A 13,976-nucleotide genomic window follows, 5' to 3' on the forward strand; every position below is an offset into this window, starting at 1 on the left:
TGACACCGATAAAATGTTTTATTGAGCCGTCTCGACATCAATTTTTAAATAAGAAATCTCTTCACCTTGTCCCCCCCATCCCCTCCCCTCCTTTTTACTGTAGCATGGTTGTATAACTTCAATAAAGGCATGCAAAGTCTCAAGCAAAGCACATTTCCTCAAATGCATACAAGTGGGATAAAGCACCAAGTCCCAGACCAGAAGGACGAAAAATGACGAATACAATGCGACATAAGCCAAGGTCATTGAGGGTCAAAGACATCCTCTCCACTGACCACGCTGTCCTCTGCAATCAAGGGGGAGAGGGCAACGCAATCTGCTATCTGTGGTGTAGTTAGCCGAGATTGGTTGGTCACGTGACCTGGTGCTGACCTCTCTGTATACATTATATACCAAGAATAAAAAGGAGGACAGAGTCTTCCGATTTGCTTGTTGAGGACAACCTGGAAGTAAGAGCTTATTATGTAAATAAATGGTCATGCAATAGGTGGCTGGCTCGATGACACATATGGAAATAAATTAATGAGAATCGCAGTCACTCCACGAACAGTAACTGTTCAGTTATATTGTGTTTTTTGGTGACTTTTCATATGTTCGACGCTCATGAATGCACCATAGCCGTTCTGACGCTATTGAACGCACCACTTTCCTTGCCTGTTTTCTCTACATTCGCCTGTACATCCTGGATTTATTGTGTGTAAATGCCAGAGAACCACAGTCAAATAAATCCACCACTCAACTAACTAGTTCCTGGAGAACGCCATTTTCTTCTTTTTAGTAACCATGGTAACCCGACACCATTCTACAAGTCGGCTTGATTAGTTTCATATCATCTACAAGTAGGCTATGTTGCATTAGTGGCTTGTTTTGATTTGTATATATGAATAGATTTTATTTGAGAAAGTGAGATAATAGTCTCTTCCTTTTTTCCATACTTATCCAGACCTGGAAATTACTCAAATTAAATTCCACACTGCACAGGAACCCTGACTCTTGGTATTATAATGGGACACCTCTGAACTATCTGTTGCAAAGACAACATGGCACCGGCCAAATTGTCAATCTTGAAGATGCAAGAGACGCAACACTGCTGCCGGTCTGCTAACAAACAGGGAGCCGTGATTCTATGTGTGAACGTGAGAAACCTCCCTCTGAAGTTTCAGGTTTCATTAAAGACTCATTATCCTGCACCGAGTACAACTGAGCTCCTAAATAGCTTAATGTTTAGATCTATGCAAAATACACATTGAAACAAATGTTTCAAAGCTGCGTTTGTAGATAGAATAATAATTGCTCGGCACTCCGACGACCCTTCTCCGGGAAAATTAAAATACAAGAAGCTATTTCAGGTTACTTTGTGATTCATGAGGAGATTACAACTTCTAAGCATTCACAAATGACTACTGTCTCGTTTCAACTTAAATATTCAAGTTTCACTGAAGAAAAAAGCTTTTGTAACAAAATAGGTTAGTGAAGGCTCTTATGTTCGGCAAATTGCATATGGTATAATCCATCTTGCTTACTTCAAACGGAGGCTTGTGGTCGTACAGGTGTACGACAAACGCATGTATAAATCATATTCATTCAATTATCGTGAGACGTGTGTTAAAACGGGAATTGTATCAACAATAGGAAGGGAAAAAATATCAGGGTTTTAGTTACTTACATGCCACCGATTGTGACTGTAGCACAGGTGCGTTCTGCGAAGGCGGGGGTTCCTTCTCCTGGGCCGGTAGCTGCTCTGATGTAGTCCACCGTCACGTTGACCTGAAGCGGCAAAAGAGCAGACAAGAGGTCAACAAAAGTATACGCCAAGAGGGCGGAGAGAGAAATGAAGGCAACAGCACTTGTGGGGATAATTAGTGCAGGGAGTGTGTCTTCTGTGAAATGGTGCGGGCGTGTGTGTGTGTGTGCGTTTGCCCCAGTTCTCAAGGTCACCTCCAGAGTGTGAATCACATCAAGTACAAACGTTTGTACTATAAAAAAAAAAAGAGGGTTTTTACTTTGAAACGGGTACAGAAAACATTGCGTTTGTGACATAAGCGACAAATCATGCTCAACGAGGGACGATCACAGATATGTAGTTGATGAAGTCGGGTGACGGACAGCCCTGTGCGTGTGCGCCGCAGGGCAGGAAAGCAATACATGTGACGCTTGCTTCCATTTGCTTATCGTTATTTAATGAAATAACTGACCACTTTACGACAAAGACAGAGACATAGAGAGACAGACAGAGTGGGAGGGAGAGATAGATGGATAGAGAGAGACAATGACGAAGGGCGTCTGTTGAAACGGCAGATTGTCGTGTGGAGTATGCGACTCGTCATTGAATGGGAATAAATTAAGGATCTGCTGAGAGATGGTGAGAAACCGTTCTGCGTCTCAAACTCACTCTGCCTTTATTATTTTTTTTCGATTGTTTGCATATGTAAAAGCTGCAGGAGGAGATCAATAGACACATTAAATTATATAATTTTTACTGTGTGTGGACAAGGATATTATTAATCTGCCCAACACTACAGGTTAAAGAGCCTAGTTCTGTGTAATTTGTATTTTTTGGCTTTGTGAGGACCAGCAGTCCTCACGGAGACCAAAATCTGGTCTTCCGAGGAACTGTTTTAGGACTAAAGGCCACATTATACTTCTACAACTGTGTAATGAGTTATCCAACTGTGTAACTACGGAGACCCCTCAAGCCCTCATAGTTCTCCGTCATGGTGCCGGTTACGCACTGCAATTTCCCGCCCGATCAGTAGGGGTCGCTACGCAAGGTTGTGTGCTTCTGGCTACAGGGAGCAATGGCGTCCGAGAGAGACTGTTGTTGCTGAATAAAGTTGAAACACAGATACTTTTGATACGTGAAAGACTGAGGAGACGTGTCCGGAGGTGGCATGTTTAGAGGCTCTCCGACGGGCTCTCCGGGGACGTAGAGGTCTCTCTGTAACCAATGTAGAGCACTTTACGCAGGAGTATAAATTGGGCTTAAGTGTGGTTAGGGATAAGTCTGTGTGTGTATGTGTGTGTAGGGGCACACAATGAGGGAAGCCTATGGGAGACGGAGAGACAGCGCTAACAGCAGGCATGCACTCACACCTGTGAACACTATCAGCAGTTTGTGTCAACGGTGTCAGACAAGGGTGATGGTGGGGAAAAAGAAAATAAAGTGTGTGCGTGTGTGTGTGTGTGTGTGGGGGGGGGGTGGACCGTCTCTCTTCATCACAGCAGAAAGACAAGTCAAGTGGACAAAACACAGACAGGTCTATTACAGGGACACGAAAAGGACGCCCGTCCAGGACGTGAAATGACACCGACCTGTCATTACTAGATGGTCAGGGTGAGAACATGGCGACGTGAGCAGAGGTAGTTATCTGCAGGTTATTACAGCGGAGTTTCTGTTCAGTTAGTTCGGTAAAGTAGATGTTTGGTATTGCCGGGAAAAAACAGACAAAACAATTTGTATTTTATCTTCACATACTAGATGGGACGATATTTCCACTTGACTTGAATCAAATACTTATTAGGGCCCGAGCCACGAATAACAGGGACTACCTATTGTTATCCTTCAGATTGTTAATATATACATGGTTTTTTGGTCATTTTGAGGGGGTTAACATGCATAAAAACTCCTGAAAGGTTGGGCGAAAATGCGATATTGGCATAGGTCCCGAACCTACGCGTTGCTCAAGGGCTCTATAGCGCCCCCTAACGTGAAAACATAGGCAACATTGGTTTCACCGAACTTCCCAAAACTTGGTGGGAAGACATAAGAGACCAAGACGAACAAAAAAGTCAACCGTAACCATGGCCTCAAGTCAACAGGAAGTCAGTTATTTTGAATTTTGGCGTCCGTTTTGGCGATTTGCACCCTACATACATGAGCAAACTCATCCAAGCGTTTATTATCAAAATAGCCTCGTCATCACAAGGGCATTAGTATAATAACTCCTCACCAAGGTCCTCAAAGACCATTTTCAGGTGGCACAAACAAAAACAGGGCTTTCGGCTTTATTGAAAAGTGAAGCCGTCTGAATCAGGAAAAAAGCCGTTTGCATTCTTCTTGGTTGCTTTTATGTTCAATGGCTGCGCATAGCCAAATACAGGTAATGGATGGAGGACGACCCAAGCGATAAAAAACAGGAACGCGTGTTAGGATTTGAGCACTAAACGAAATTGGAAAAACAGGAAAAAAAAAAAGTTTTAAACGGATAAGCAAAAATATAGAGCTGTGAACCCAACAGTAGTTCCCCATTAAGCGGGGGTGATGACAGATTATAAACTTTGACCAAGCAATGTTAGATTAGAGGAGTTCCAAGCCCATTCTCCACGGGCCATCTAACAGATCTCCTGATAAGGCAAAGCCATCTATAAGAACCCCCCAGAGGAGAGTGAGATGAGGGGGAAGAGGCAGTGGATGGATTAGAAAGTGGGGGAGTGATAAGGACAAGGACAGTAGGACAAGTGGAATACAAAAAAAATATATAAATATATTATTGCATCTATTGACAGTCGTGGGCATGTGCACAGAGACACCATGACAAACCCCCTCTCTGCTAAAAGTTAATTTTATTTTCGGTGCACTTAACTGGCAAACGCTTTCGCAAAACAACTTCTGCTTCCATGCTGTATTGTGACCAACATTAATCACAGCCCAGCATGGACACAGCATGAGTGATTTTTTTCAGACAAGAACAACACAACAGAGTAAGAAATTCTGCTTATTTTTGATCCTTTGTAGGAGGTTTTAGGGTGTGTTCATACCGACATCAACATGTCAACTGCACCATCCAGCTATTAACCAAATACTTTTTAATTCAGGAGTCCATTAAGGACTCTTGGACTGGATTCTTATGTACCATCTGTCAAGTCCAACTCCTGTTGGATGAGTTGCTCGTGTTGCTGAAATGACAGTGCACTTTGTCCGACAAAAAAACGAGCGAGTTTGAGCTCTGTAGAGTTTGAGTAGAACGTTACCCGTGATTCGATTGGCTCAAACTTCGAGCCAACACTTGGAAAGTTGAACATTTTTCAATGTCTGCTCGTGTGACAGCAGCAAAACTGTCTGAAAACCGACTGCAGTTCAGCAACAGCGTTACATTCAAAGTGAATGAGAAGATGCTAATGGGTTTTTGTATGGCCAATGCCATCCTTTCGAAATCAGTGCAGCAAATTGCAACGAATTATGCAGATGTGTTTTCCTGCCTCTGATAATATATTAAAGTTATTTGCATAATGAAATAATTGAACACCGACGGTCCACTTCCCAAATCAGCAAGTTGTGATATTTTGAATTAAAACGGTAATCAATTTTGTGGATGAAAGAATTATGTTTTGGCAGCAGAATTTGAGAACAAACTGTGTAAATGTATATAAATAAGTAGCTTTTGTCTGAATTATTAAAGTTATAATTGACTGATGCAATTATAAAAATTGGCTATAATCAATGAAACACAGGTGTTGCAGCAGTCTCGCACTGCACCGTGGAGATTAGCTAATCATCATATAAGCCAAATTTGGGGTTTGTGATTTGTGGGGGTTGCTCAAGTTGTTGCTGTGTTTTAGCTGGCTGTAATCGCAGCCGGCTATCATTTATTGAAGAGCGCTGTGCTAGAAAGGAAGAAAACTTATGCTGGGACAGCAGTGTTGAGATGAAGAGCGGGAGGGAGGAAGAGGGAGCCTCCCTCTAGATCCGAATCCAAGTGTCCTTGGTGATGCTTAGGTCTACACACTTTCTCCAGTGTCTGCTTGAATGCACACACCTCAAGTCTCACAAACTCACACCACATTTAAATACCGCCATGCACATGCACACACACACCAAAAGAACTCTGGTTCTAACAGTACAACACAAGCAGCTGCATAACAAGAGCCACTTTGAGCACGCAGGATTATCCGAATGTGCTCAACCCTGATAAGTGGCTTAATGCAACATTTCCATTGGACTTTTTTTCTGCTGAGGCTGAGACCCAGGCACACAAGAAGCACTACTTATAAAGTTAGCCAAATCGAGCTTTCTGGGATTATGCCGCCATGCATGCACTGTCATTTCAATGAGGGTGGGGACATATATTTAAATATATATGAGAGAGAGAAGAGGAAGATAGACAGAGGTAGAATGACCGCCAGAGAGGAGAAAAGGTAAAATGCCTCAGTGCATATTTAGCCTACTCTTAAAGGGATAGTTCAGAAGAAGTTCTTTTTGACAAAAAGGTAGAATACATGACACAAATATAGTGAAGAAGCCATAGACTGACATCAAAAATTGACTCTCTATCCGGTTTAAAAGTGAAGGCCAGGAAGTAGCAGTGGACTCCATCTGAGTGGAACTCAAAGGGAAATCAAGCCCACTTCTCGACTGATTAACGATCCCATTTAGAGGAGAAGAGGTTAAAGCGTGGCACATACGAGTGGACACAAGTGTGATTCACAGCTAGTTCTGTCCAATACGAGCCTGGTTGCAGGCAATGTTTTATTTTCCGGTTGTAGAACGCCATGGCTCCGGTCAAATCACAAGGTTTCAAGATGGGAGTTTTGTTTTGCAACAGAGAAGACTACAAGAAGCTCCTCGAAATGCAAACGTACACTACCGTTCAAACATTTTTTGGTGTTTTCCATCAAAACTCCCACTTTTATTCATCAAAACAGTTGCAAAACGAATGGAAAATATAGTCAAGACATTGACTACAAGATAAGAAACAATGATACTTATTCAAAATTATAATTTTTTGCCCAGCAAAACTGTTGTCAGCTGTGCTAACATAATTGTGATAACTGTGATATCTAATCATCCAATAGCCTTCTAACGCGATTAGCAAACACAAAGTTCGGGACCTAACAAACCATTAGAACACTGGAAATGGACTTTCCTTTTTCTGCCTCACATCGCTTACAAAAGAACTCCTGGCCAAAAAAGTGGAAAAAAGGCAATCCTTTGAATATGGTGATAAGACGTGTTTTATAAAAGATCAAAAGAACCTTGCTCTCCTTACAGACATTAGGAAAAGGTGGGGGGTAAGAAACGGCTAAATGTAGCTTTAGTCTCCTAAAGCAGAGCAGTGGCAGAGAGGCCGTGAGCTTCTGCTCAACTCAATGCAATTCATGATTTATGCTTAGTCACGTCCTAGAAAATGTAGACAGAGGAAAATCAGCTCATCTCTGAGTCTGTGAATGGGTATGTTGTCAAGGGGAAATACATATGGGTCAATCTGATAACTCAACCTTAGGCCCGACCAGAAAGAATAGCGTTGGAAAAGGCGAGCCGATGTGGAAAATACACTTTTTTGTGATGGGATGATCAATCTGAAGTCACATCTCTGCATGTGACTCAAGTTCTCTTCCTCTGTTTCTTCCATGGCAGACCCACATCAGACAATTCCTTTTATATCCACCACCAAGTTAAGCCCCCAATTACTCCAGTGGTGTAATAAGATATTTGTCTCGTTTTATGTTGGAGATGAAAAGGAAAAGATGAGAAAAGAGGACTTGTCTGGAGCAGGATTTCGGGGAACACAGTCAGTCTTCTAATTCTTACGGCTCCAAATCCGTCTCTATGGAGTTTAGTGTTAAAAGACTGGATGACACCAAGTGGGTTAAACTGAACTCATTTCTAGGAATAAATGGGTTACGGATTTCTATCTAAAAATGGGTTTAAATAACCACTTGTTAGATCACGGTTTCAAAAATTAATTACGATTAAAACAGTGTTTGATTGTGGTGAATACAGTAGAGCAACAGTCTCCCAGAAGCAGACGCAGCACGATACATGGATAGGGCTGGGTATGAAACGTCCTCTTTATCACCTAATATTGAAAATGTGTTTACTTTGATATGAATTACAGTAACTAAGGAGTTCATCTCATCCATGTCAGGTATGTGGAGATCGAAAGTGTATAGAATAAATACAAGAGCAGAAAATCGCTCAGTATTTGGCGACCGGGCCATTTGAAACTAAAGAATTTCACTAACCTGACAAACGCCAGACTGGACTAATCGATTATTAATTGAGTTACTAAATTAATCGTCAACGATTTGACAATCGATTAATCAGTGTTTTTACGGAATTAAAACAAAAAATAATCGTTAGTTGCAAATGTTATCTCATTTTAGATGCAGTCTAGAAATGTTTTAGTCACCTCCAACACTCAAGAAGTATAGCCAACGGACATCGATGCCTCTATATAACAAAAAAAACAACCTTTGTCCAGAGAGCAAGTCGCTTAAAATGGAAGCAAAAGAGCCATGTTGGATGTATACAAAAGCTGTTGGATGTCACTTTGGTTGGTTCTCAGCCACCATTTTCTCTCGTGTATAATCCCTGAAGAGGAAAATCTCTACTTTTTCATTACACGCACATGTTACTGTACTTGTGTTCGGTGATAAGCAGGTGCAGGCACAGATTTAGATTTCCTCTCTCTGTTACATATGGGCCTCTGGGCTTCATTAAGGTTCATAGACAGGGCGACGAGGGAGGGGGTGGGAGGACGTCACAGTGTGGAATTGGAGGGGGGGAAAAAAGGGAGAGGAAATTAATTTGTGGGTTCATATGCAATCCAAATGGGCTGGAGGCAGGGTTAAGGTTACGCAATTAGTTGTAATGGTTAAGGTCATGCCCTCCCGTTTGTACGCGAGAGGGAGAGGAAAAGGAGTATCGATACTAACCGATGAAAATATTTCACCTGTACTGTGATAATTACTGATAACGTGACACTTTTCTTGATGAAAAATGTGAACAGAGTGCAACAAAGACCTTCCCACACGTGCGTCTACCTGCATTCAACGTGACAGCTCGCAGGCCAAGGTAACGCTGATTAAAATGAAAGCCTCGAGTGTTAATATTGTGCTTGCGAATAAACATTCACCCACAGCGAACCCGTGATCTCGATGACTTTCGTTTTTTCTTCTACTTCTTCTTCCAAAGCCATACTTTCCTGTTGTCAAGGCAGCTGCTTGCATTTAAAAACTGCAGTTTTTTTTAGGGCTGTGCACCGCAATTATTGGAAAAAAGATGATACACTGTGACAGAGGCTTTAATTCAGAGCTTTAGCCTTGTGTCTTAGCAACAATAAAGGAAAGGGAGGGAAGCAACGTTCCAGAGCTCTTCCGTTATTGATTTTGCAGAGTGAGGAGGTTTTAGTGCTGGCAAATGGGAAAGAGCTCTCCACTCAAACCTAACTCACTTCAAAGAGCCTACAAGCACACACTTGGGAGAATCAACTTCAATACTAATCAAATGTAAAGGAATACAGTAGAGTATGCTGTATTTATAGGCTTATCTTAATGATAGAGAAGTGATGTGCGAGGCCAGATCTAAGGAAATATAAGTGATGTAGTGGCCCTTTTTTCCCCCCAGACTTGGCATATACGGTCTTTGGTGATCCAATTACACGTGGAAAGTCCCAATCATCACATTCAATAACGGTCTGGGATACGTTCATTTAGCTTTGTCAACAAAAACACGTCCCGGGACACACTGAAGTCTGACGGTGTCCTCTGAACTGCTAGAGTTTCATAATGTACCCAAAATGTTTGGACACTTGTCAAAGTTGCCGATACATTAATTTATTCCTAGCCAGAATATTAACAATGACTCATTGCCATCTTTTTACTCCTTGAAATGAAATAAGTCTCATCTACATAAATCCATACAACCCATCTACCTTAATCAAACGGACAATAGAAACATCAGATTGTGTTTGAAATCCACATAAAGCGAGGAAGTGAGATCTGATCACAAAGTGGTCACTTGAGATGCGTGCGGCGATGCGTTCAAAAAGCCAGGTGTGAACGGCTGTACTTTGAGCTGCCCACTTGTAATCAGATCATCCAGGAACACCACAGGCATAAGTGTTAACGTTTCTTTGCAATCACATCGTTGCAGCCGGGGGTTTAATTTGCATTTAAAACAAAACTACATTTGAACAAACTGCCGCTGTCACTGATGACCACCCCCTCTCCAACTCCAGCCTCAGAGATCTAATCTCTAGAACCTGCACAGTTTTCATGCGAGTGGATCAGCACAAAGACTGCAGGTCCTTCAGGTTTGAAAAGTGAAGCCTGGGGAGAAGGAATAGAGAAGCAGAGAGCCACCAGGGGGCGACTGCACTGGCTGCAAAAAGAACAAATTTTCCGATATACTTCCATTCAGACAATTTCTCACTCCGTTAATCATTATCTTGAGGAGTAAATGGTCTAAATCGCGACTTCTATGTCTTAATTAATAGAACATGAACATTCATTTTGCTCACATTTAGAGGAAAATAGACGATAAAGCTAGTGATTGATGGCTAATACTGGTCGAGTGGAATAGAAGACGTCTCTTATCTTCCGAGTTTAGATGGTTTTGCAACAAGAAGACGACGCGCTTTGACGCAGAGTGCACACGAGGCCAATGACGCACCGCCGGTGAGAACACGCATTATCGCGCTTTAGACGCCGACTCCTTTTGACACACAGACAATCGTGCATACTTTCCTCTCAGATAAACACAACAAAACGCAATTTGCCCGAGGCTCAGAGAGGCACAGGAACATTTTAGCTGAGTCGTCTTCTGACTGAAACACCCCAGAGTCTGCGCAGGCAATACCATGAACTCATCTCTGATCCAAGCGGTGTCGACTCTTGTGCATGTGTGTGCATAAAACATGACAAGGCAGTGAGTGCATGGACTTGATATGTTGACATCACAATGAATATATAATTCGTTGACAACAGAAGCCTGACTCAGGTTTGCATGTATAAGCACTTGTTTCATGCTCTAAATGGCCAAATAATTAATATGTACTATGACTTTATGACTTAATCTAAATGCCTGTGTCCACAATGAAGACACAAACCATTAAATTTAATGCCACGACGCAATTCTAAACAAATTAAAACAAAGTGAGCAACACCGGCGTTCTGTCGTCCTACGACTGGCCTATTTTTCTCCAGTTTTTTTTACACCTATCGTCTTCCATTTTCCCCCCATCACACACACACACACACACTCATTATCCCAAAACACAAACGGCACAAATAAACATCAGAATCATTATGCCTGCTTCACTCGTCAAAAGCCAGCTTTCGGCAGAATTTTTCCGTCATTAAAAAAACATTAATGAGGATGATTCAAATGGCTGTTATGAGAAGCTGGGACGGGGGATATGAATCTCACTCCTGAACTGAATGCCAAAAGAAACTCTGTTGGCTTTTTGGCTTGGAGTGCGTTGCATGTTTGTGTGTTCACTGTGTGCTGTGCTGCAATGTTGTTTCTTTTTTTAAACACTCAACACTTATGGAAGGAAGTGTGTGACACGGTAATGTTTGTTCTATGCGTTGTCTGGCGAGAATCTGTGTTTCTGCTTTGGTACAAATCTCAGCCCCAACAGAGACGAAGACCATTTCTGGAAAAAACACATTGATTTTGTGGAGGCCTTAACTCCTCAAAATCTGATATTTGTAAGTCGGCTGAAAAACATCATTGCGTTTATGAGATAAAGTCTGACTTGGGAGGTCGTTTTGTCTGAATGATTATGCGTAAATGCCTCCCATTTAAAAAAAAACTTTCAATCAATCTGGCCTGTCGACAGCATTTTCAGGGAGTTCTTTTCCAGCATAGTCCCATCATGTCGTCCCTGCTGCAGTTTGTGATTTGGAAAAACATCATTCACAAGACAAGTCAAAAACTCTGGGTGAGTCAGCTGGCTTCTCTCAGCGTGCAGCACCGCTGATAACAATGGCTGCGTGATTTTCTGATTCGACTTTATTGTACTTACTCAAAGAGCGGAGAACTTGGTATGGAAGAAAATGTTTAACACTTGACACGGGGGGTAACGGTTGTACTTTGTGCTTCATTTAAGTGAACTCAAGTGTTTCTCCTCCGCTCGCTCTCATACAACCAACCTTTTCATAGTTAACCTATTGAAACGGAACACACAAAAAGACAGATGTTCCCGTCGCGGTTCGTCTCTCAAGTGATCTCTAGATCAGCAGCGGGTTCTACTGGGTCACACGTGGATAAATCATGCACCCACATCCCCCCCCAAGGTGTACAGACCCAGAAGATCAATAGACTCAAGAGGGGGAAATCAACACTGCTTGTTTAAAAGGGTGCGTTCTGGCCAATACTGAGCCCCAGGGCATCTATCGAGAGCATTCTGTATTCACACAGAGAGGAGACGGACGCTAAGTGCTTTACAAATGTGTGTTTGGCTAGTGGTGAGAAAGGGAAAGGGTATGAGAGTGCATGTACAGGCACTGGGGGCGGGGGGGATATTGCTTAGAGCAATTGTTTAATTCAACGTGGATTAGAGGCGTTCCATTACGTTCATACACATTTTAAACGTCACGGGTTCTTCTTACCTTTTTACCGATAAGTTTCTTCCTGAGGAACTCGCGGGCCTCGAACATGTAGGGGATGTCGTAGATCGGACGGAAGCGTTTGTCTTTGTCCTTGTTCTTCTCCTGCTGGAAGAGAGAACAAAAATGGGGGAAAGTTATTCGTGTTGCAGTTTCAACATTGCGTGGCTTAACACATCTGCTACAGAAAACGACCCTCCCCCCCCCCCCCCCCCCCACACACACACACACAAACAACCTCGACACATTCGTACAAAGTCCATCTGTTTGTTTCCTCTACTTAGGTCCTGCAACAGGGGACTCAGTCACACATCCGCACACAATCCTAAAATACAAACATATTTTTTTGCCGCCAATGTCAACACTGTCACACTGCACCAAAAATGAAAAAAATATATATATATACAAGTCACTGTTATCAAGGACATGTTGAGGCCAGTTAAACAGATGCATTCAGAAGAGCTGGCACAATGTCTATGCGTGCAAGTGTACAAGATGTAGCCACGTATCGCTCATTCACTCGCACAGCTGCATAGAAATAAACTTCCCTCAATACGCTCACCCACTCTCTGACAGGAGCAGGCCACAAATAGAACCTATTTGCATTTTCAAAGGAGGTTTTTTTTGTGTGTGTGTTGCTCCCAGGATGAAGAGACAAACGTGTGTGACAGGTGCCGTTTGTGTTGAGGCGGGATAAAAAACCAAAAAAAAACAGCAAATGACAATGACGCAGTGGGAAAATAAACGACAGGCGCTAAGAGGAGGAATAAGGCTATGAATGACAATGCCAGTATGCTTTGCCACCCTTGCCCCTCCCACTCTCCTCTATGAACGCCATCATTATCCGTCACACAAACAGAAGTAACACTCTTCCGAATTAGCAAAAGGAAAAAAAAAGGTTTGAATTAATTCCATCGTTTCCTCAACTCTTCAATGGGTTTTCATTCATTTTTAATGGCCCTCCATTTGTTCCGAGCTGCCAGGTGTGGAAACCAGCTGGGCAGATGGATGTCGAGAGAAGACACATGGCGAGCAAAAGAGCGTGTGGAACATGTGTTCGTATGTTGAAGCAGGTGCTTAAGGTCCCATTAAAGTCTTGAAGACGAATCTCGCAGGACAAACTTCACCGGAGATTCCCACGGCGAGCACCGTCACGGTGAATCTAATTCCTTCCTTTTGAAATAGTGTTTATAGTTTGAATAAGTCAACATGACGGGCACAGAGGGTACACGCCGGACTGGCCCTGGTGTGGGACCACGGCGCAAAACTGCCAAATCAACCTGCCAACCGAGTTTCCTAAACCTTAGCAGAAATGTAATAACCTTCAAGTTTAATAGCTTTCTATCTTTCTTTTCTTACTCCCTCGCTCTCATCCCTCTCCACTTTCACTTGCAGAGTCAGCACAGCATGGAGCCTCAGAGGTAAGTTAATCTCGCACATTGCAAGTGGAAAATCCCACAATGCTCAGCCAAGAGCCGATGTCCTCCATTTTGCGTCAGTCGGGGCTTTTTTTTTCAGGGTCTTTCATCCATATCAAGTCAGTTGCGGTGGGATGATGGGGCCTTTTAGGAGCACGGCGAGCCAGGAATCCTCCATTTTGTGCCCGAGCGGTCGTCTGAGTCGTCAACTGCCGGGGATGAGGA

General features: G+C 42.7%; 1 protein-coding gene across 1 annotated transcript in view; it reads right to left on the bottom strand.

Annotated features, from left to right (window-relative positions):
- snd1 (staphylococcal nuclease and tudor domain containing 1) overlaps positions 1-13,976 on the bottom strand; it is a 178,471-nt gene that overhangs the window by 138,922 nt on the left and 25,573 nt on the right. Inside the window, exons 11-12 of the mRNA XM_083906620.1 lie at positions 12,337-12,441; positions 1,667-1,767 (exon numbers count right to left, since the gene is read on the bottom strand). Of these exons, the coding sequence (XP_083762746.1) occupies positions 1,667-1,767; positions 12,337-12,441 (206 nt within the window). The remainder of the gene's footprint in view (positions 1-1,666; positions 1,768-12,336; positions 12,442-13,976) is intronic.

This window comes from Microchirus variegatus (genome assembly GCF_963457635.1).
Source record: "Microchirus variegatus genome assembly, chromosome: 20".
In the NCBI taxonomy this organism is placed as follows: Eukaryota; Metazoa; Chordata; class Actinopteri; order Pleuronectiformes; family Soleidae; genus Microchirus; species Microchirus variegatus.